At 38.5% G+C, this 22422-nt stretch overlaps 2 protein-coding genes across 4 annotated transcripts in view; both read right to left on the reverse strand.

Annotated features, from left to right (window-relative positions):
* Positions 1-852: 852 nt before the first annotated feature.
* rad54l (RAD54 like) lies at positions 853-17076 on the reverse strand. The gene is made up of 18 exons (XM_055024157.1): positions 16922-17076; positions 16769-16837; positions 15788-15898; positions 15658-15718; positions 15433-15568; positions 13056-13125; positions 12163-12451; positions 11728-11852; positions 11497-11647; positions 11082-11208; positions 10934-11008; positions 10018-10148; positions 9641-9751; positions 6674-6797; positions 6514-6592; positions 6256-6435; positions 5907-6070; positions 853-1315 (listed from the first exon to the last, which is right to left on the reverse strand). The coding sequence occupies exons 1-18, from the start codon at positions 16922-16924 to the stop codon at positions 1114-1116; spliced, it is 2208 nt and encodes a 735-aa protein (XP_054880132.1). The 5' UTR covers positions 16925-17076; the 3' UTR covers positions 853-1113.
* A 2639-nt stretch (positions 17077-19715) lies between these two features.
* The window catches only part of kdm4aa (lysine (K)-specific demethylase 4A, genome duplicate a), a 29379-nt gene continuing 26672 nt past the window's right edge, over positions 19716-22422 (reverse strand). For all 3 annotated transcript variants that reach the window (XM_055024109.1, XM_055024107.1, XM_055024108.1), the window contains exon 22: positions 19716-22379. In XM_055024109.1, coding sequence (XP_054880084.1) covers positions 22239-22379 — 141 coding nt within the window. In that variant the 3' untranslated portion in view covers positions 19716-22238. The remainder of the gene's footprint in view (positions 22380-22422) is intronic.

Here is a 22422-nt window from a genome sequence, read left to right on the forward strand (position 1 = left end):
CCTATAGGAAGGATTTTCACTCTAAGCATGTATTTGAACTTCTCTCTTTTATTTACTTCAGCGCAGCTCAAGATTTTTAAACAAATTCTGGAGCTTTATATGCATTTCTAAATCTGTTCCTTAATCGCATCTTTTCGGATCTACTATTGCCTCTAGTGTCGTGGGGGTGGTAACACAACTAATATAATTATATCACTAAATGAGAATATCACAAAGTCTTTATTATTTTCGAAAGAAGTTCATTTTCCTAACAACCTAAATCGAATACTTGTTTACAAAATGTTACACATCCCCCTCCCTGAACCTCACTTCTGTCTCTGCATATACCAGTATATTCTTAAAGAACAAAATCTAAAGTTGATTTGAGCCAGATTTCCTATTTTACAACTTGTTTCTCGTTTAGATTTTTAATGAATCCTTTAAATTCTTGTCCATTTGTAATTAAACTTTGAGCAGTCCACTGTAAAATGATCAGTGTCTTCTTTCCTTATTTCCCCATTCCCCATCTCCACCCAGTCATTTAATATGTTCCCAAGGAATTTCTCTGCCCTTTTTACAAATATCTTAATTTTGTCTGTTTGTACTTTACTTAACCAGTAAAGTACAGGTAATCATATAGGCAATGAATAACAAGATCTTCACTGTAATTGCAGGTTCAGTTCTCACTTTTGGTTCTAGATGAGATGTTGAGTTTTGTTGAATGTTTATCTCCCTTCTTGTTCCTCCAGTCCATCCTTGACAGACTGGAGGAACAAATTACTGACAAATTACAGTCTGTGTTTACTGTAATTTATACTATGTTAGCATAGTAATCTAATTTGTTATATATTCAATAATAAATAAGAATATATTCACAAGAGAATGTGGGACAAGATACTACAGATTTGGATGTTATGAATAAGTTTATTTGAAGACACTGGAATGTCTGGACATTTTAAAGCCCTCATGTTTCAGTTATTATAGACGGAAAATATTTGCTTAAAATAAGCATATCTTTGTGTTTAATACCCCTATTGTGTATTAAACACAAGAGGGAAAAGCAGAAGTTAAAACTTAAGTTCAAATAAATAAAAGGATCTACAGAAAATTTAAAGCATTCATTTGGTTCCTGTTTCATACAACACCCTTCTGATCGTCATGAGAACGCTGATGAAAGACAAAGGAGACAGCACTGTCCCAGGAGGCTTTGAGCACTTGGTCCCTCAGTCTCTTCTTCTCAAAGCAGTGGTTCCACTGGGAAAGGTCACTGGTACAGTCAGCACCTTCTGGAGGCAGCCGAACCTCTCTGCCATTTACACAGCGACAGCAGTGAAACCTAACATCACCACAAAGGAAGACAATCCATTAAATTCAAAGTCTGATAGTAGGTCAGAAAGAGATTTTGTACAACAAAATAAAATCCCAGCAGGTATTGGGAGTGTAAAAGGATTAATATCTTGGCTGAAGATACCATGTTCAGCTGGTAGCTGTAGTTAGTGGAGCGCAGGGGTCATGTTAACTGAATATTTTCCATATTTGACCATTTCTTGGGTTTTTTTACACTTCACATCCCAGTCTGGTAGGTGGAAGCAAAAAAAAAAAAAACTTAATGTGCTTTTACCAACTGCCAATAAAACCAAAGGGAGAAGTAGACGACGTTGCCAGTCACATGGATCACAAACCAGCAGTGGTCAGACATTAAATTCATTTGAAAAAAATGTCTACAACTGGCAGCCAGGAGGTTAGGTGGGACTAGAGTTCAGTGGAGCAGGTGTTCTCTTTGAGCAGGTTACCCCAGTGTTTTATAGTAGGTGGCTGGCGGGCCGCACGGTCCCCTGCCATGCCATGCGTTGTTAGTTTTTGTTTATTACTAAAAAAAAAAAAAAATGAAGGAGGCAGAAAAATAATAAGCCGAGCTGCAAGTGTCTTCTGCGGTGAGCATCTTGCTGGCAGGGAAGAATTTTGCCTTAATGAAAGATACGTTTATGGTTTTCATAATCTCTATAGTTGATGCACTGAACAGGGAACACACACCTATCCAAAAGTTGAATCACCTCCTACATGCAGTCAAGTTCTCCAGAGTCCTTCTAATGACCTCATTATTTGACTCCGGTGTGTTGAAGTAGGAAAAACATCTAAAAGTTGCAGGAGACCAGCCCTGGAGGACCAGGAGTGCCCACCCATGGACAAGATTGTTCCTCTTTAGGTGCAAAAATAATGACTTCAGTTTTGTTTCTGTTCAGCTGGAAGAAGTTTTGGCACATCCACACGTTGATCTGTTCTAAGCATTTATTCAGTGATTGGTTGGGGTTAAAGGTCACATGGTGACATCGTAATGTAGAGCTGTGTGTCATCTGCATAGTTGTGATAGCTAATATTATTTCCTGTTATAACCTGAGCAAGTGGGAGAATATAAATATTGAATAAGAGGGGTCCTAGGATTGAACCCTGGGGTACCCCACATGTGACCTTTGACCTCTTTGATGAGAAGTTTGAAACAAAGAAATCCTTGTTCTTTATGTAAGATTCAAACCAGTCGAGCACCGAACCGGAGAGTCCGACCCAACTCTCCAGTCCATTCAGTAATATGTCAAAAGCTGCACTGAGGTCCAACAGAACCAGCACTGTGGTTCTCCCACAGTCTGTATTTATATGGATATCATTGAATACTTTGACTAGGCCGGTCTTTGTGTTGTGGTAAACATGGAAACCAAACTGGAAGGAGTCAAAGCAGTTGGTCATCAGGAGGAAACTATTTAATTCTTTACACAGTTTTTTCAATAACTTTGCTGATGAATGGGAGGTCAGAGGTCAGAGGTCGGCCTGTAATTCTGCAGTAGTGATTTGTCCAGCTTGTTCTTTTTTAGCAGTGGTTTAATAACTGCTGTTTTCAAAGCCTGGGGGAAAACACCTGATGTAAGCGATGAGTTACTATTAGGATCAGATCAGTAGCAATAACAGGCAGGACTTTCTTAAAGAAATGTTCTAGAGTTATAGATCTAGAACATCCAGACAGCAGGAGCTTGAACTTAACTGACTTATAATTTCTTCTAGGGTTTTAGAATGAAGTAGTTGAAAATGGGTCATTTTTCCTGTATTTGTTCTGTTTGGGTACAGCAGTGGTTCTGGCTTTAGAGTTGATGTGCAGATTAATCCTCTGATTTGTTGAACTTTCTCTGAAAAGAAGCTGGAAAACTTGTTCCATCAGCATTAGATTGGATTCATGTGGTAACGTCATAGGAGTGTTTGTGAGCCTGTCAACTGTTGCAAATAAAGCTCCAGCATTGTTCATGTTTTTGTTTATGACATCTGCAAAGAAAGCCTTCCTTGCATGTTTTAGTGTTAAGTGATAGTTACGTAGTCTTTCTTTATAGATGTCGTTATGAACGTAAAGTTGAGTTTTACTCCATTTTGGTTCTGCTCTGAGACAGAGTTCTCTTGCAGATCGAACTGTTTGTGCTTTTCTCTATGGAGATTTCTTCCTACCAGACACAACCTTTACTTTAATTGGGTTAATAGAATCAATGATATATGAAACTTTAGCCTGAAAATCATCTACCAACTTATCTACATCATTACAGCTTAAGGGTGAGGAGGAAGAGTAGATTTGATTAAATGTTTCTGCTGTTTTCTGTGAAGGAACGTTTTGTGACAGTAGCTGTTTGTCCAAGCGGGTCAAAGAATAAAGAACCTTCAAAGATAACAGCAAAGTGATCCGACAGGGCGACATCAGTTACAGAGACATTGGAAATATTCACACCCTTACTGATAACCAGGTCCAGTGTGTGTCCTTGAGTGTGTGTTGCTTGTGTGACATGTTGTGTTAAACCAAAATTATCTAAAATATTAAAGAGCTTTCCCCCCACCCCCCATCAGACCAACAGAGATCCCTGCCTTCATCAATCATCCTCCTCCTGCTGCAACATCTTCTTCATCATTGAGCCAGTTCTGGGGTTCGAAACACCAAACTTCTTCCATCTTAGTTCTTAGTATCAGCGTTAGGGAAAGATAGGCTAGTTAATTGATTTTACTTATTTGATTATTTCTGCTATTTGATTAAGCTGTACTGACCCTTGCAAAATTGCTTTACTATGAAATATTTAGCATAAAGAAAATCTAAAAGATGTTGTGGACATTCAGTTAATGAGTCACCTCAAAGTTCTTTGATGGTAGTAAAATAGCTGTGATGTTTGATTCTGGGGAAGAAAAGTAGGAAATGTTTTATAGGTTGCTTTAGCCCAAATCTAAAACAACATCCTTGGGACTCACCAGTCACTAAAACCAGCCTGGTTCAGTAACAAATACACATTGTAATAAAGAGAAGGAGCGACCGTTAACAGATGTGCTCTGTGGAACCAGTTGGCTGCAGGCTGCTCAGTCTGGCTAATTCACAGGGGGAAGAAGGGTGAGACATCTGGATGTAGGCCGTCAGTAACCAGGCAAATTCATTCTTGATTCAGCTTAAACAGTTTACTTCAGTTCTGAAAAGGGTAAATCCCAGCAGATTTACCTCTGTTAGACAGAGCTGGTAGCACATCTGACTCTCTTAGAAGAGGAAGTAGTGACTGAGAGAGTAGAGTGTGAAGGAAGGGGGAGGGGCAGGTGTCACGCAACGACAGATGGCACACTTACTTGTGCAGACGCGCAGACATTTCAGCTTTACGCACGGAATGCATAAAAGAGGTATCTAATTCTATCAAAAAAAGATTCCTTCTGAGCATCATCTCAGATCTAGACACCAGGCTGAATGCATCTCATTATCCGGGAGCTGAGAGTGAATCGAAGAAATATGGACGAGGCTTTGTAACGCGTCTGTGACCAATACAGGTCACAAACCAGTGCAACTGAACTACTGGCACTGCAGAATTTTCTCCTGCTAAAGCAACTGCTTGTAAGATTTGAAAACCCCTCATTCAAGAAAGTCTTGCCGACTTCAGATCAATTCAGCTGGAGAAATATTTCTTGACTTTAAAACTTTGGTTGAAGTGGCACTTATTCTGGTCTCCAGTGTTGCTGCAGAGCTCGGATTTAGTCTTCAGAATAACATCAAGACCGACATGAGAAGTTGTCTGTCTGGAGAAAAACCCAAGACAATAGCTACAGCAGCTAAACAATGTAGATGTTTTATTATGACCAAGCTGGTGGACAGTTTAGGTCATCCAGGTGCTTCATTTAATGTACCGTAGTTGTTTATACGTCGTTATTGGAACCACAGTCATATTTTTTTTGTTACTGCAGAAAAAACAGCTACATGTTTCATCTGGTTGATGGAGATTCTATAGTCAGCTTTTACAGAGCTATTAATTTAAAAAATAAATCTATTGAATGTTAATTATCTTAAAAACTAAACATTTTTTCACCATGTCCATCAAATCGACGGCTGATGGAGCATCACAGGATGCCTTGCAGACAGAGGTCTCACACATGCAGGACCATATGGTAAAAAAATGTGCAAAGAAAGACTTCACTTGTGAGAAAGAAGAAAGCAGCTCTCTAAAGCAAGGGTGCCTAGGTCAATCCAAGATTTACGAATCAAATGAACTGCTTATTACCTGCCACTGCAGAGGTGACTTACTGCTGATGAGGGAATTCCACCATTTGATTCAAGTGTGTTGGAACACTAACGCACCTAAAGGTTGCAGTATGGTAGCTCTGGACCTGGGCACCACGTCTCTAAAGGGGTGCTTTCTGCAGGATCTGGCTGGAACAAACTTGTTTCCTGTACAATGTATCACCTCTCTTTTACATGTGATCAGTTTCCAAACATGTGATTCAAGCCATGTTCAAAAGAAACCATAGATGTTCTAACATAAAGCTTCCACTTGAGACACACCATGTTGGCTGGGAGAACTTTTCTCTTCTCCTAACTGGTAATTTGGCAGCATTTGCTGACACCAGGTAAATCATTCAACATAATTTCTTCTTACTTGTCATGCGTGTCACAGGCAGTTTCTTCATTGAGTGTGAAGAGTTCTCTAAGTTGGCCGAGAGAAAAATGACGCTCCACATCCTGCTCCTCATCCACCACACAGCTGCTCAGGGCTTTTTTATGGGCTTGTCTCTGCAGGATCTTCTCCTCAATGGTTCCAGTCTGTCAGAAAACACACATCACATATCAAACATCTCCACAACGTCTACGTTCTGCCACGTTTATGACAGCTCATTAACTTGTCACACTGGAGAGTTAGATTGCAAGAGAAAAAAATAGAGCAATTAAATAAAAATGTCATACTAAGAGTTACTGTAAATGTAGTTAATATAGAGTGTATGTCTGACAGAGATCAGTCTGTAGATGTAACAGGTCTTCTTCTGGCCATCTCTCCACACACGAGCCATTGCCTGCTCATCATTGGCTGGGTTCCAGTCTGGATCAAACATTACCAAGCGATTGGCACCAATCAGATTGAGGCCACATCCACCCGCCTTGCTGCTCAGCATGAAAATAAATTCAGGGTTCTGTTAAACACAAAGAACATTGTGTTCATGGTTGCATCACAGCTTTAACTATTATCCAAAACCGTCTTTCAAGCTCACTTGGGGACTGTTGAATTTTTCCACAATCTGAGCCCTTTTCTTGATAGACATTGTACCGTCCAGTCTAATATAGAGGTACCTGAAACAGCCACAAAGCAACACTGTTTACTGAAACCCATTTAATCAGATCCAGTTTTCAAACATTTGGTCTTTTAATCACCTTCTAAATCTGCACAACTTTTCAAAGAGGTCCAGTGTTTGAGTATAATTGGAGACCAGCACCACTTTGTCACCAGTTGTAGATCTCGTCACAGCCAAAATGCAGTCGAGAGTCATCATTTTACCTGGAACAGAAGACATTGTGAGTAAATCAAGGTCACACCATATATGGTGCAAAAGACTGAGAGATTTCAAAAACCGTGTTATGTTTTCAGTCAAAGGTCACCAAAACTTTAAAAGTCAAGTTTTAAAGTCAGTATCAGCATTGCTGATACTGACTTCATCTTCATCTTTAAGACTATTACTGTTGTTGGAAATGAGAAGTGATGTAAGAGGCGATGGGCCTTCAAGGGCCTTCAAGCTCATGGGTCCATAAAGACGCCTGTGTCTTCAGCTAAGGGGTTAACGCAGTCTGACAAGTTGACCTCTCAAACAAAAGGAAATTCTTTCATTTCATTTTTCTTTAGGAATATATTCCCAAAAATATTTGTTCACCCATCCAAATGATCAGAACCAGGTGTTCTAACAAGGCCTGTCACAATGATAAATTTTGCTAAGTGATTGTCTCAGAAATTATTCCGAAAAATGATAATATAGTTTGAAGACCATTTTAAACTGATGTAATGGTAACAACATAATGCAAGCACATCCTAGCAAAAATAAATGCACTTTATTTTCTAAAGAACACTTGACACTGGAACTGGGAAAACAAAAAACAAAAAAAAAAAACAAAAGCAACAATAAAATGGATTCTAAGTCTCTATTAACAAAAAATTTACTTGAATAAAAACTAAACAACAAAAAGCCAAAGTGGAAATAAAAACTACATTCAACCACAATAGTACAGTTTATGAAGCCTGTACTGGAGATAGAGGAGATGGACGCTAAGAATATGAGGAATGGAGAGGTCAGTGGAGAGCACTGGAGGCGAGCCTTTTTTCATCCAGTGTCATTAATAGAAAGAGAAAAAGGCAGGAAGAAATGATAAAGCCGATAAATTAAAATAAGTTAGATAATTTTCATTGATTTATTGTTTATCCCTTTGATGGCCACAGGTGTATAAAATGAAGCACCAAGGCATGCAGACTGTTTTTATAAACATTTGTGAAACATTGGATCACTCTCAGGAACTAGGTGAATTCCACCTGTGCAACAAATCTAGTCATGGAATTTCCACACTCCTAAATATTCCAGTTTCAACTGTCAGCTGGGTTATAAGAAAACAGATGTTTGATAATGACAGCCACTCACCATGAAGTGGTAGGCCACATAAACTGATAGCACAGGGTCGGCATAGTGCATAGAGGTAACCAACTTTCTGCAGAGTCACTCATTACAGTGCTTCAAACTTCATGTGGCCTACAGATTAGGTCAGGAACAGTGCACAGAGAGCTTCATGGAATGGGTTTCCATGCAGCTGCATCCAAACCATACTTCAAGTGAAATTCTAAATGTTGGATGCACTGGTGCAAAGCACACCGCCACTGGACTTCAGAGCTGTGGAGGCGCATTCTCTGGAGTGACAAATCGCCAAGTGTAAAGTTTGGTGGACAGGTGAGTGAGGGAGGGCTTCAGAAGCTGGGCTTGGTCCCTTAGTTCAGTGAAAGGAACTCTGAATGAATTCAGCATACCATGATTCAGCATTCTGGACAATTCCATGCTCTCAACTTTGTGGGAACAGTTTGGAGCTTGCCCCTTCCTCTTCCACTATGACTATGCACCAGTGCACATAGCAAAGTCCATAAAGTCTGGTGTGGATGAACTTGACTGGCCTGCACAGAGTCCTGACCTCAACTTGATAGAACACTTTTGGCATGAATTACTGAGAGCCAGACCTTCTCGTCCAACATGAGTATGCGATCTCACAAATACACTTCTGGAAAAATTGACAAAAATCTCCATAAACTCTCCTAAACTTGGTGGACAGTCTGTCCAGAAGAGTTGAAGATGTTCTAGCTGCAAAGGGTGGACCAATGTAATATTGAACCATATGGATTAGGGATGGAATGTCACATAAACTCATATGTGAGTCAAGGGAGGTGAGCAAATACTTTTGGCGATATAGTGTAGCATTGCTGATACTGACTTCATCTTCAGTCTGGTCCAGCCAGTCTTGGATTCAGATCAGGCTCAGAGCACAGAGAATGTACATGCACACAAAGTAACCAGAGAAAATAATTTTGTTTAAATACAGGAACTTAAGTTATTAACTCAACTTTGCATTTGTAGCTAAATTTGCTGTCATTCTTCATTGGAACTAAAATAGTTCCAGTGTTGCTGTTGTTTAGATGTTGCTTCAGTATTGCTTTTTGGTCACCTTAAAATTTGTTTAAGCAAATTAAACAATTCATCTATACTTTGTGCTCAGTAACATCATATTTCTTCATGTTTAACTTTTGTAATTTCATAGCATGTTATGTTTGGAAATTAAGGATACAGCAACATAAAAATTTGGGCCGATATCAATATCCAATTAGTACTGGTGTTATAACCAATATCATATTTATTCTATTTCCACACACTTTTGACACCATAAAAGTGCCCATCATGCCTGCATTGCTTCTCTGTTTCTGTGAAACACCTCATAATCCAACTCTGCATCACTATCATATGACCATACAAATACCACATGACCAACCTCCTTCCCTCCAGAAACAAGATGGAAATAAACATGAGTTGTTACCATCGGCCCAGTTTCACTCATTGAACTGACATGTTAGAAAATGACTAACTGTCAATACAGCTGTTAGTGCTGACATACATCGTGCATCCCTACTGGGGGTTACAGGAATTATTTAATTTCCCTTAATTGGTATCAATTAAGTATTTTTTAATTGAATTGACATTACTATACAATGGTTGAAAATCAGAGCCAGATGGACAAGCTTTTCCAGTACGAAGAGCAGATCAAGTCATGACGACTCATCATTCAACATGTCTTCAGAAGTCCACTGAAATGTTTTCTTACCAGACAGCTGAGGTTCGAGTCCTTTAGTGGAGTAACCAGGAGGAAACAGATTGAGTGCGCCCTCAAAGCCCTCCTCTTCTTCAACACACTTGTCATAAATGAGAGCTGGGTCTGGTTCGGTATCAGGACAGAGATCAGTGTGTTTACTATGCAAACTAACTACAGATGCAATAAAATTGCCGACATCATTATCTGTAACTTCTACATTATAAGTGCAATGTTTCGGCTGCATAATTAGTCACATAATGACATTAGCTGTAAAATCCTAATTTATAATGTTGATTGGTAGAAGGTAGCATCTGAAGCTGTACTTCTGTTATGTTTAAAACAAACTAAGTGGAACATGTTTTCTGAACAGGCCACATTGGTGCACTTACGATTACACAGCTTCTTGAGAGATGTGATAGAAGACAGTGAGGAGACATTGATTCTGCCTTCTTGCAATGTCTCTGTGGGTTTGGCCTGCTTCAGGAAGCGCTTGTACAGTTCTATCTGCAAAGGAGTTAGTCTATACAACAGAGGAATCAGGGTTCTATTTAGCATTTAATAAAGAAAATCATCATCGAGCAAGGAATATCACAAACGTAATAGCTAAGCCCAAAATTATTCATACGTATGGCAGATTTCATTTTAAAGTATTTTTTTAATCTGACCTAAAGGAGTACGAATACATTTCAGAGGCCCAGTCAAAATTCAACTTTACATGTCTTGGTGAATCTGTGGAGAGCACTAAGGATTGGGGTGATGGAAAGGAGGACTTTAAACCACAAAGGTTTGAAACCCATTCCAATAGGTAAATCATAAAAATACCAGAGAAAACATAATTATAACAAAGATGTTAATGTTGTATTATTTATCTTTAAGTGTTTTATATACATCTCCTCTTTGTAGGAGATGACAATTTCCCAGAGAGACAATCTTTCTTTCAATTTGTATTTTAAAAGAAGCCTGTCCCAATTCCTATCACAAACACTCACTGGTTGAATAAATATATAGCATGTGTATGACAAGTGTTGTGCTTGGGAACATTAAAATAAAATTTAAAAAAAGCTGAGATAATAAATATGATGAAGCAATTATTGGCCTTCAGGGGAAGAATTTAGAAGACGCAAGTTGGTTTTTAGGCTCGGGGTCAATAGGTCAAGTGAGAGCACCAACACTCAGTGCTGTCTGCTATTACAAACATGAGAAGAAAATCTACAATTAAAGTGTAATATCCTGACCAGCCATGGACTTTAAAACCAAGATTCTTGACAAATAACTGAGGCAGAAATGAAAAACAAGTCAACTTACTTGCAGCATACAACTTGCTCAATTTTCACAGGAAGATACTTTGACAGAATATCTGATGTTCTCCTAATCAAACACCTGTTGACGCAGGACATGCTCAGTCTTGGAGAGGAAAACACAACTAAAGAACACTAAGGCAATGGAGTTCCACCTGTTGACGATGCTGATGAGTTCCTTGAGTTTTTTTTCTCCTTCCTCTCTGTCTCTGTTACTGGCATCTGCATCCCTACCCTTCAGAATGGGAAGCTCAAATCGCTTCTTAAACTCCGCAGCAGTACCTAACATATATGGGAAATAGGTTTGTTGTGTTTAGATCAGGGGTGGGAATCACCGGTCCTCGAGGGCCGGTGTCCTGCAACTCTTACACGTCTCCCTGGTCCAACACACTTGAATCCAATAGCTCAATCACCTCAGACTGGAGTCAAGTTTTCGACTCCAGTCTGCAAATGATCTCATCATTTGACTCAGGGGTGTTGAAGTAGAAACACATCAAAAAGTTGCAGGAGACCAGCCCTCGAGGCCTGGAGTTGCCCACCCCTGGTTTAGATGCATGTGATGCAGCTTACCAAGGATTCCAGCATTTACAAAATGGACCAGACTGAAATACTCCAGCAGGTCGTTCTGGATTGGAGTGCCTGATATTAGCACTCTCCGCTGCGCATTCATAGCATGTAGAGCTTGGTAAGTCTGGTTGTCAGCATTCTTCAGTCGATGCCCCTAAGAGCAGAGGAGAAATGGAACACTCGGCTTTCAGAATTCATCTTTATCTCTAGGTTGAAGTGTATAATGCACAACACCTCGTCACAGATCACAAGTCCAACTTTGCCCCTGTGCAGGATGTCAGCATGAAGTCGAAATGTCTCATAAGAAATGATCAGGATGGGTGTTGCTACTTTCAAACCATGCTGAGAGATGAAGTTCACTAGAGAAAACAGAAATTATGCTGAAGTGAAGCACATACCAGTGTTTGCAGAAATTAACAACATGAGTTACGATAAACAGTTATTCACATCAACAACTTGTAGCTTTTCCTTGACATAAACTGGTGACAGATAATGTTTCTGTGAATATTCACAATGAAAGAAGAAAAACAGAAACCATCAGGTTTCTTATTTACATATATTCATACAAACACACCAGTTCTCTTCATGCTTACAGTGCTGGTTTAAGAACTACATTGTCTTCATAAGGTTCACTGTAAATTCTAAGTGACACTAGAAAACATGACCTACCTAGCTGCTTATCAATATCCTCCTTTGAGCCCCCATCGATTGCCACTGGTGAAATGCGACCTCCAAGCCACTTTCCTACTTCATTATACCAGTTCCGAACCAGACTAGAAGGTGAAACCACAATGGCCTTGTTTATCTCTGGCTTAGCATTTAGGCTCTGGCGTAGCAAGGTCCACATGAGAGTGATACACTGCAAAGTCTTTCCCAAGCCCATCTCATCAGCCATGATGCAGCCGTAGGATCCAGGGATGCGTCTGCCAGTCACACAGTCCCAAAGGAACTTCACTCCCTAAACACATCAAAGAAAGACATCATTTATATGACTCAGGGAAATGTTATTTAACAAGACATATTTTATGCTTATGGTAATTTCCAACAACTCATTGTTTTGCTCAGATTTTAATCAAGTTGAACTACTTCTGAAACTACAACCAATAATTTAATTCAATTAAGTTAATGTTGCCGAGGCTCAAGTCTCAAGGCACTCAGATCACGAATGAATCATCATCATACAAAAAGTTGTCCATCCAAGAAAACCCAGCATCAACTCATTGACTCAGAGGATTCACTCCATCTGGATGAGCATGTAGTGACAGTGAACAAACAGTAAACTGCAACAAGTCTAACTTTATAGCAATTAGAGCAAAATACTGCAGGAGGTGATTGTATGAGGAATTGCTATACCAGGAAAACACCTCCATCATAACCTGCCTTGGTGTGAATGACCATCTTCTGTGACTGACTGAGGGTTTGAAGAGACACACAAAAACACAGAAGCACTGACCAAGGATTACAATGTATGTTAAGACTTAGACATACTTCAATTGAAGTGCCAGAATCTGTTCTTACTGATGAAGACGTGACAGAAAGTACATCATTTTGTTTGCCATTACCTCTCTCTGATGGGGTCTGAGAACTTTTCCCAATACTGGATCCACAACAACGTGAACTGGAAGCTTTTCCCTAAAAAAAAAAAAAAAAAAAGTAATTTTGTTTATTCTATCAGTTGCAGTTTGGTATCAGTTGGTTCCCACTGTGCATGAAAACATCCATCAGGACACAATACCGCTGGAACGAGGATGCAGGCAAGGATGTCCTCTGAGCCCAATTCTCTGCACTTTTTATAGAGCCACTAGCTCAATTAGAGAAGACCCAGAAATTAAAGGAATCATATTTAAAGGCAGAGAATACAAATCATGTCTATACGCTGATGACATTCTGGTGACTCTATCTGATCCAGATGCCAGTCTGCCTAACCTCATGTCCTGCCTCCACCAATTTGGACTCTATTCAGGTTATAAATTAAACAAGAACCATGAAATATTTAGATGTTAATATTACTAAAAACTTAGTCAAGTTAAAAATAACCTGGACAAATGGGCTCCCCTGATGCTCGATTTGTACAATCGAATAGAAACGATTAAAAATGATCATCTTTTCTCAACTGTTGTTCCTTTTTCAATCGCTATCAATAGAAATTCCTTCCAAGCAGATTAATAAGATTTCTATTTATATTTTATGACTACTTATTGTATTTTATTTTTATATTCTCTTGTTTTGTATGTTGTGTTGATGTGTATCTTGTGGACCATGAGTCTGTTGAATAAAGAAAGTAAGTAAGTAATGAGTGGAACAGATCATCTCCAGGTTTATATGGCAGAACAAGAAACCAACGTTACAATTACCAAGAGATAAAGGAGGAATGTCAGTCCCATGTTTGGAAAATTATTACAGAGCAGCACAACTGCAGCTCACTGGTGTGAAGAGGGGTCTGAGGCAAAATGGAAAGAACTAGAACTAAGTCAAATTCACATCCCTCTGCAGGCTTTGCTGGGGGACAAACACCTCAAGACTATATATGCAGATGAGTTGTGTGTTTCCACAAAAGTTCCTCTCAGCATCTGGTTTAGAAAGTTTCAAAATCCACTTTTATAGAAGAAAACTAGGTTATTAAGATGGGTTGAGCATGATAGGGACTTCATACCAGCACAACTTGATTCAAAATTCAACCAACTAACCAGAAAAGGCCTAAAGTCATACTGCGTGATTTCTTCTGGAACTGATCTAGAAAGTTTCCAACAACTGCAGGAAAAATGTGAACTTGACAAACGAGACTTTTTCAGATACTTGCAGCTCAGGCACCATTTTAATAAGAATATTAAAATATCAGAAAAAGATGATCAGGTCCTCATCAATATCTTTATTGATGCTTATAAAGGTAAATCTTATAAGAAGAGGCTGTCCACACTATATGTGTGCTTAGAAAATAATATAAAAACATCTACATTATATATCAAAAATACTGGGGAAAGGGAAGCAAGAATAACGCTGACGGAGGATGAGTGGCTGAACAAACAAACTCTACCACCACTAGCTCAGGTCACTGGAGGGAGTTTTTCATGGAAGAATATAATTAGGTTTTTTACAACACCCAAACGAACATTTTCTCAGACCAGCAGAGCTGAATCTGGCAATGTGATGGCTGACCACTTTCATATTTTCTATGCTGCCCATTCATTCCTATTGGCTAAAGGTAGCCAAAGAGATAAGGGAAATTCTTTTTGAAATTGAACATGATTTTAAAACTATATATCTAAGCAATTTACCAATTGAACTCAATTCTGAGGATAAATACCTTCTAAAATCATTATTGCTAGCAGGAAAGAAATCAATAACAAAACAGTGGCTTAGTGGGAACTCTCTGCAGTTATGTGACTGCTCAGCCTCTGTTGAAGAAATTCATGAAATGGAAATGCTTACCTTCTCCATAAGACTTCAGGAAAACAAAATCCCAAAATATTGGTTGAAATGGTTAATATATAGGAACTTGAAAGTAAGTTGATTATCATTTCTTTATTTTACGGCGTGGTAATTGGGGCTTAGTGCTGTGCGGTGTGGCAGGACCTGGTCATTCTGGATAAACCTCCCAACTCTTTGACTCTTTTATGAAACTTTACTGTAACCTGTTCACCAAAAAGCTGTCTGTTTCAGTTTATTTTGATGCGACGTATGCTGTCCCCCTGCCTTGGTGACCTCTGTTCTGAGTGCTGTTCAATGTCCGTCTGATTTTTTTTTTTTTTTTTCTTGTGGTGTAGTCTTTTGTCATGTTTAAAAATCTGATTAAAAATAAAGTATAAAAAAGAAAACTATGTGTCTGGAATGTCCGTCTGATTTTTTTCTTCTTTTTTCTTGTGGTGTAGTCTTTTGTCATGTTTAAAAATCTGATTAAAAATAAAGTATAAAAAAGAAAACTATGTGTCTGGAACTTACTTGTCAGCTTTGATCAGATCATGAGCGCTCAGAGTTGGCGGCTCATAAAGAACCAAGGCATCTTCTGCAAATGGATCATGGAGCGATTTCCTCACTTCTGCATGCTTTAGGCCAAGTGCTTTGCTTCCGAGTGAACCTGTCAGGAATTCCAAAAGGAAACAGATGGCAAAGTCCTTCTCCATCACTGGATTATTAAAGAGAAGTCGCTCTGCTAGTAAAACTCACTTGTGTAATTGGGAATGGGAATTTTAAAAGGCTTGGAGAGAATGCTTCGGATAAATGACTCCTGCAGACGAGACTTTTAATAAGACAGGGAAACGTTTTCAGGGACGTTGGGATTTTCAACTATGCTTACATGTCCATGTCCGTCAGCTTCCATGCATCCAGGCCAGTTAAGTTGTGTCAGAGGCTTCCTGTAGGGAGAAATGCGACTCTCCCACATCACATCCACTTTCCTTCTCTTCTCCTAAAAAGAGAAACTCAAACAATCAGTAACACTTTTGGTCAGCTCCACAAACCTGTTTAGTCTTGTATGAAACCAAACACCAGCAGCAGGAGTTTAAAACGCAATCATCAGTGCAGCTCTGATCTTTTCTATTCAAAGTCAAAAATTCGTTATTGATCCCAAAGAAAAAATAAATGTTGTATGTTAAATCAAATTCCTCAAAGAGTTAAAACAAGGGAAAAGGTCCAGCCTGGCCAACAATTAAAGAACAGAAGAAAGACACATGCCTTCTCTATCCAGTGTCTACAACTCTTACGGAAGACTCGGGCTGTATGCAGAGTTCAGTGTTTAAATTGTGAGACTGGAGGTAGTGATGCAGCCAAATAGACAGTTTTAATTGTTATCACAGAAAACATCGTCAGTGAAACTTCAAGACTGTCCTGGTTTTAGTCATGATGGAGTGTTTAACAGATCCAAATGAAGGCAGGTGAGGTTTAAATACAAATCACTTTCTAATTCATCATTCAAATATTTATTTAACTGCTCTGAAACATCAACGAACTACAGTTCAAATCAAAAACACCGAGCCCGGTCCAATTAAATCCAATTAAACTGAATTCTACGAAAATTCTGAATTCACTGAAATACACTTTCATATCTGATGCATTTTTAAAGCTTGAACATAAAAGTTAACCTACCCTTTTATATTTACAATTTTTTTTTTAAAAAGTGTTTTTGATTTTGAACTATGATGGATTCAGACCCTGTTCTGTCATGTCCCTGTGCTGCAGTGTTGCTGAACCGGGTTGAACCGGGCTGAACCGGGCTTCACCGGGTTGAACCGGGCTTCACCGGGTTGAACCGGGCTTCACCGGGTTGAACCGGGCTTACGGTGTTTCCGCCGCAGGTTTCTCCCGCTGCTCTGCGTTTCGCCAGCTCACTGGGGGCCAGGCTCCTCCTCTGCCACGGACAAGCAGAGACACAAATTGGTCTAAAACTTAACACACTAAATAACGCAGTAAGAAAAAACTTTGACCCATTTACCATTTTTGCTGTTTCCTCTATGTTACATAATCGTCCTGTTTAACTTAAACACAGCGCTTCCACCGACACGCTAATGTGAACCTTCTAAAGCCAAAACATCCTACAGTTTACGACAACGGGAACTTTCCTCTAATTTATATCAAAACTCGCGCGAAATGTTGAACACGCAACCAGTACGGTGAGCGTGATGGCTCAAGCTTCTTCAAATGTTTGTTTTACCGCCACCTATGGCTCAGGAGTGAGATAACTTTTAAAGATTCTTGTTCAAGTATCTTGAGTGACTAGCAAAGAAAGGGGTTACAGAATGACATGAAAGTCATTTAACACAATTGGAATATTGGAAAGTAAAATAAGCATAAAGCGTAATAGACTGAACTTGAATTTTGTACTGTGTCTAAATTGTTAAATGGATAAATATCAAAAACCAAATGGGACATACAGTATTATTACAGAGGAGAGCAGCATCTTTGTTCCAGTCATTTTCACAGAGTTGAACAGAAGTGAGATTTCTTTTAGATAACATCGAAGATTGGGGTAATTTTCAAATATGTACATTTGTGCGGGTAATATTTGGCCATATTGATCAGGTTATTAAATATTAATTCCAAATTTGTGTCCAAAGTATGAATACCATTTTGTTGTAAGTTGAAGTTGGCATATTTAAATTGTTGGTCAGCAACCAATTATGAAACTCCTCCCAAAATTTTGAACCATAAGTACAAGAAAAGGATAAATGTTACAAAGTTTCTACATCAGATTCACACAAGTTATAATCATTTGCCTCAATATCAAATTAGTCTTAAGTATTTTTTACATAGATAAATATTATTTCATATTTTAAAATGAACTTCTATTGCTTTTGGGGGTCAAGGGAATTGTCCCGCAAAAGCAATTGGGGGTCAATTGCATCTAAAGAAAATTCTTGGAGTATATTTCTTCTTTTCAGGGGAAGAAAGTCCTTTGGATGATGATTCTTCCTAAAAATTTATTGTTGCAATTTTTGTCTGTAAAAATGTGGCCCTGAATAAACAGAGGTTAAAGTCATGGTAGGCTGTATAAAATAATGAAGCTTGTATTGTGTTAATCAAAACCTGAGGAAGACCTTTAATTTCAGCTTGAACTTCTTTTTTATTGCATTTAAAGTTGTATTTATACTGGAAATTCTTCAAAGTCCAGAATTTTTTCTGTCATCCAGGCGATGTTGAACAACCTCATTTCAAGAATTGATCAAATTAAAAAATCTCCTTGAGTTTAAGATGACAGACATTGTTATCTAAAGCAGAGGGGAACTCAAGGCCTGGCGCTGTCCCAATATTTAGGCAATTACACTCTGATCAAATATGAAATCCCTTATGTAAAATCGTGCTAACATTACTTCGGAACATTTTCTTGATTTTAGAGAGCTAAATCATTCATTCAAAGTGAATTGGAAAAATATCTAACAGCGCCATCTCTATTTGGAATATTTTATACATGACATCTTTTTAAGTTTAAGGGAATAAGTTTCCTCCTTCACTGTAACTACAAAGTTTAAAAAGTTTCCAAATGTATTCTAAGAAGCATAATTAGGCCCGAGCAGCAAAGCGCTGCGAAGGCCTATTGTTTTCATACTGTTTCTTCTTATTACGATTCTCCCTCCAAATGAATAGGCTTTTTGGGGCCTTTGTCATATTCAAAAACTCACCAAACTTGACGGAGGCCTTGAGTCTGTTTAAAATTTTTGTATTTTAAGGTCGTTGCAAATATCGCAATATAAACGGCTCAATGGCGCCACCTAGCAATTTTCAAAGGACCCTTTGCTATTCCTTTACTTCATTGTAGAGACATGAAATTTGGTATACTTGTAGAGCTTCCCAAGACGCTCAAAAATTACAATTAATGTCATAGTGCAAATATCACAGGAAGTTGCCCATTTTGGATTGAAGTTCCGATTTTGACCCCAGTTTTGCCGTTTACAGCCTATTTGATCAAACTCCTCCTAGGGATTTCCATTGATCGGCTTCAAACTCGGCTTAAATCCACCAATCTGGACCACATTTTTTGTGGGTCGTCAGGGAGCGCCGCCGAACGCATCAATGCGTACCGCCTGGACTGCGTGGCTGGCTGGTGGGAGGCGGTTACTAGTACAGGCTGCAAAAAACAAAGAGTGAAAAATTTTAATAAATTTGAGTATTTTCCAAATCCACTGCATGCCTTGATTATTCTATTAGTCCCAAGAGGAGCATCTTGGGACTTTAATAGCATCTTCCTGAATTAAACAAATACATATTTTTCTGGAAGAGTTAAAACGATTACAAAATTAGGGTTGTTGAAATAGTCTGAGGTGCTTCCTTTTGTTCATCCAAGATTATTATTTTAACAATTGAGCTAAGTGGAGTGATGTCTCGACAACCACATTGCACAAATAAACACTTTGAGTTTCCATCATTAAAAAAAAATGGGTTCCTTATTGGTCAAGTCGGGCTGGAAATTTGTTTCTGTCTAATGCCTTTGGAAATATTTGTTACTATACTTTTCTGTAATATAGGACATACAGCAAATCTTCAAATGTAGATTAAGTCAATTTCTGTAGCTCACAAACTTAGTTATTTCAAACACTTTACTTAAAGAGTATGCATGCAAATATTTGAGCTGGAAGATGTTCCAATTACTGCTGGAAATAAGGAAGGCAATAATGAGGTATCTCCATATATTCCACAGTGTGTGTTCAGTCTGACACATTTCTAATCATGGAGGGTTCTTTAGTTTTGACATAAAGAACCCTCCATTGAACAAAGATAACTGAATGAATGAACTGAGAGTACATTTCTTTAATTAAACAAATGTTACAAAATGTCTGCATAACAATATGAAAAGTAACTGCTCTCCCTGCTGGCTCAATAAGATTTTACAATAGACTACATGACATTTACATTACACAAGCTTCTGTGAAAAAATACACTGATCGTTTTACAAACAGGACAATAAAGTAGAGTACAAGATCACTGTACAACTTAGTCTAAAGAAAACATAAAATGATCCCACATGACCAATAACCAGCTCGAAAACCTGCTTGATAATGATGACGTCTGACGGCCATCTTGTTCTACCAAAGCAATGGGACCAAATAGTTGGGAGGAGCCGGACACGAACAAGTCAGCAAAACTTTTAGAAATGTACAACGAACGCCATTGTTTTCTGTATAAACTCACAGTAGCACCTTGATGTTCAAATGCCCACAAACTGGACTCAGCAGTCCAATAAACAGAGTAACAGAGTAGGACAGGCAGGCAATATAAAGACATTAAAAGCAGCAGACTTAACTGCAGAAGTCAAGTAATCGAACAAACTCAACAGCATTACTGTTTATGAAGAAGATGCCAGTGTCTCAGCGCACCATAATAAGTAGTAAAGAGTGATGGAGGTCTCTCAAGTTGGGAATGTAGTTAATAAAATGGGATCAAATAGCTGTGCTACCATTAAAGAGTTTAACCTGTTACTCCACAGCATCCAATGCAACACTTTTTCTGCATTTTACATGCCTAAAGAAATGATTGTTGCAACACTTACATGACACCTAAAAACCTGAATCAAAATCCAAGAAAAATGTCCCAGAGATGAAACAAAAAAAAAATCATTTTTCATTGGTGGTTCAATTTTTTTTATTATTAGTATTTTAATAAAGCCTTACCTTATTTATTCAAAAGAGTCCTTATATGTTTCTTAATTCTGAAATATGTTGATTTTAAAATGCAATATATACCATGAAAATATTTCTATTGCAAGACTGAAGATGTGAGAGCGTTAAGATTAAGAAAAGTCATAAATATTTCAAATGGAAGTTTCCAAACCATTTGGAACAAATAAAAAATGTTTTAAGCTCCTGGTCTGCAGTCAGTGTAAAGCCAGCCTTCTCCGTAACAGTTTTAAAGCAGCTGCCTTTGTTCAACAGGTCAGAGGTTTTCAAGCCTCCTCCTGCTTGGTGCTTCCTTACATGCATGAATAAATGCCTGATTAACAAGCTGGACAGAAGCTGAGGAGGAAATGCAATCATTTGATTCAAGTGTGTTGGAGTAAATACTCATGTAAAATATGGAGGACAGTGGGTCATGAGGACCAGGACTAAAAATCAGAGAACTGGAAGAAAGTCTTTAAAAGGAAGTTGTTGTTGTTTTTTTTTTTTTTTTTTGATACAGATTTCCCCAATCCTGTAGAACTTTGAAAAGATGGGCAGTCTTTTGTAATGAAGGCCAAGTCATTAATGGGTAATGACCTCCTCCTCTGGAGGCGGAGACAGACATGTCCACTAAGCTCCATCCATCCATCAAGCAGAGACTAGTAAACAGAGAATGAGCGTCATCTGTATAATTGATAAATGTCATATTAGTTTTGAAAGCTTTTAAAATCTATGAAATAAAAAAGTTTTCTATTGCTTCCAGTTTACATGTCCAGCTGTCCCTGGGCAAAACACTGAAGTTAGGAGTGTTTACTTATCTGTGAAACCACTTTGAGTGACATTATGTCAGATTGTGGGATTCTGGTCTGTTTTTTGTGAAAAGCAGCAACTCCTGAAGTTTCTGGTAAATATCCAGTGATTTCTCCGTCTGAACCTCACTGATTACCACACACTGTACATGAATAAAGAAAGTGTGCTTGGAATGACAGGATTTCAGTCCAACCTTATTTCAAGGTTTAAGAATTTTAGCAGTGACACATCATGTCCACAAGTCATTGGACAGAAATTACTTTTTAAATGTTGAAAATGTTGAGGGATTCAACTCTCTTTTGTTTTCTACCATTTTCAGCAGAATAAAAACTAAAGGGCTGAATGTGAAGTAGAGGTTTAGAATAATATTTGGGCTGTGTGTGTTCCCCTCTCTGAAACCTTTTAATAGCCACTAAAAACAAAATCTGAAATAAATTAGGAACAAGCTGATCTTGGGAGGAAAATACTCAGTTAGGGACGGTTTAATGAAACTTTGTTCTTTAAGATTGCATCAGCACAACCACTGACTTTACATTCTAGCATTAACCCAGTTTTCAAACATCTTACTTTACTCAGTTATGTTATGTATCCTTGAAGTAATGCTTGAGCTTGTGGCCCATTAACATCGTTGTAAGGAGTCCTCTGCAAAAATGTCATCAGAATAAAACATTTTTTGACCTCACAGTCCAGCAAAGAGAACAAAGCATTGAAACAGGCAGCAGTCCATGCAGAACCTGAAGAACCCAGCTGCTGCTACATTGCCTGAAATTAGCTGCAAAGTTAAGGTGCATTAAAACACTTCAGTCCAACGGTGCTGCTGGTGTGTAAGATGGGCTGACCAGGTGTGAGGGTCTACTCCATGATGGCTCTGTAAATCACAGGCTCAATGTAATCGCCCCTGTAGCGGGAGTTGATCACTCTTTGTCTCTTGGATTCCTGGATAATCTCATTGTCTTCAAAAATGCCATCGAACCTCATATCTGATGCCTTAGACTGCCGAGAGAATAATAAGTGTTACATGGACTATTTAATGACA

The sequence above is a fragment of the Poeciliopsis prolifica genome, unplaced genomic scaffold (assembly GCF_027474105.1).
Source record: "Poeciliopsis prolifica strain line A6 unplaced genomic scaffold, Auburn_PproV2 SCAFFOLD115, whole genome shotgun sequence".
Lineage (NCBI taxonomy): Eukaryota > Metazoa > Chordata > Actinopteri > Cyprinodontiformes > Poeciliidae > Poeciliopsis > Poeciliopsis prolifica.

Excerpts from the sequence above, each read along its gene's own strand:
- rad54l (XM_055024157.1), bottom strand. Across the intron at positions 11,853-12,162 it reads GGATATTGATAAGCAGCTAG|TGAACTTCATCTCTCAGCAT; the intron begins GTAGGTCATGTT and ends TGTTTTCTCTAG. Across the intron at positions 9,752-10,017 it reads TCTCAAGAAGCTGTGTAATC|ACCCAGCTCTCATTTATGAC; the intron begins GTAAGTGCACCA and ends ATACCGAACCAG.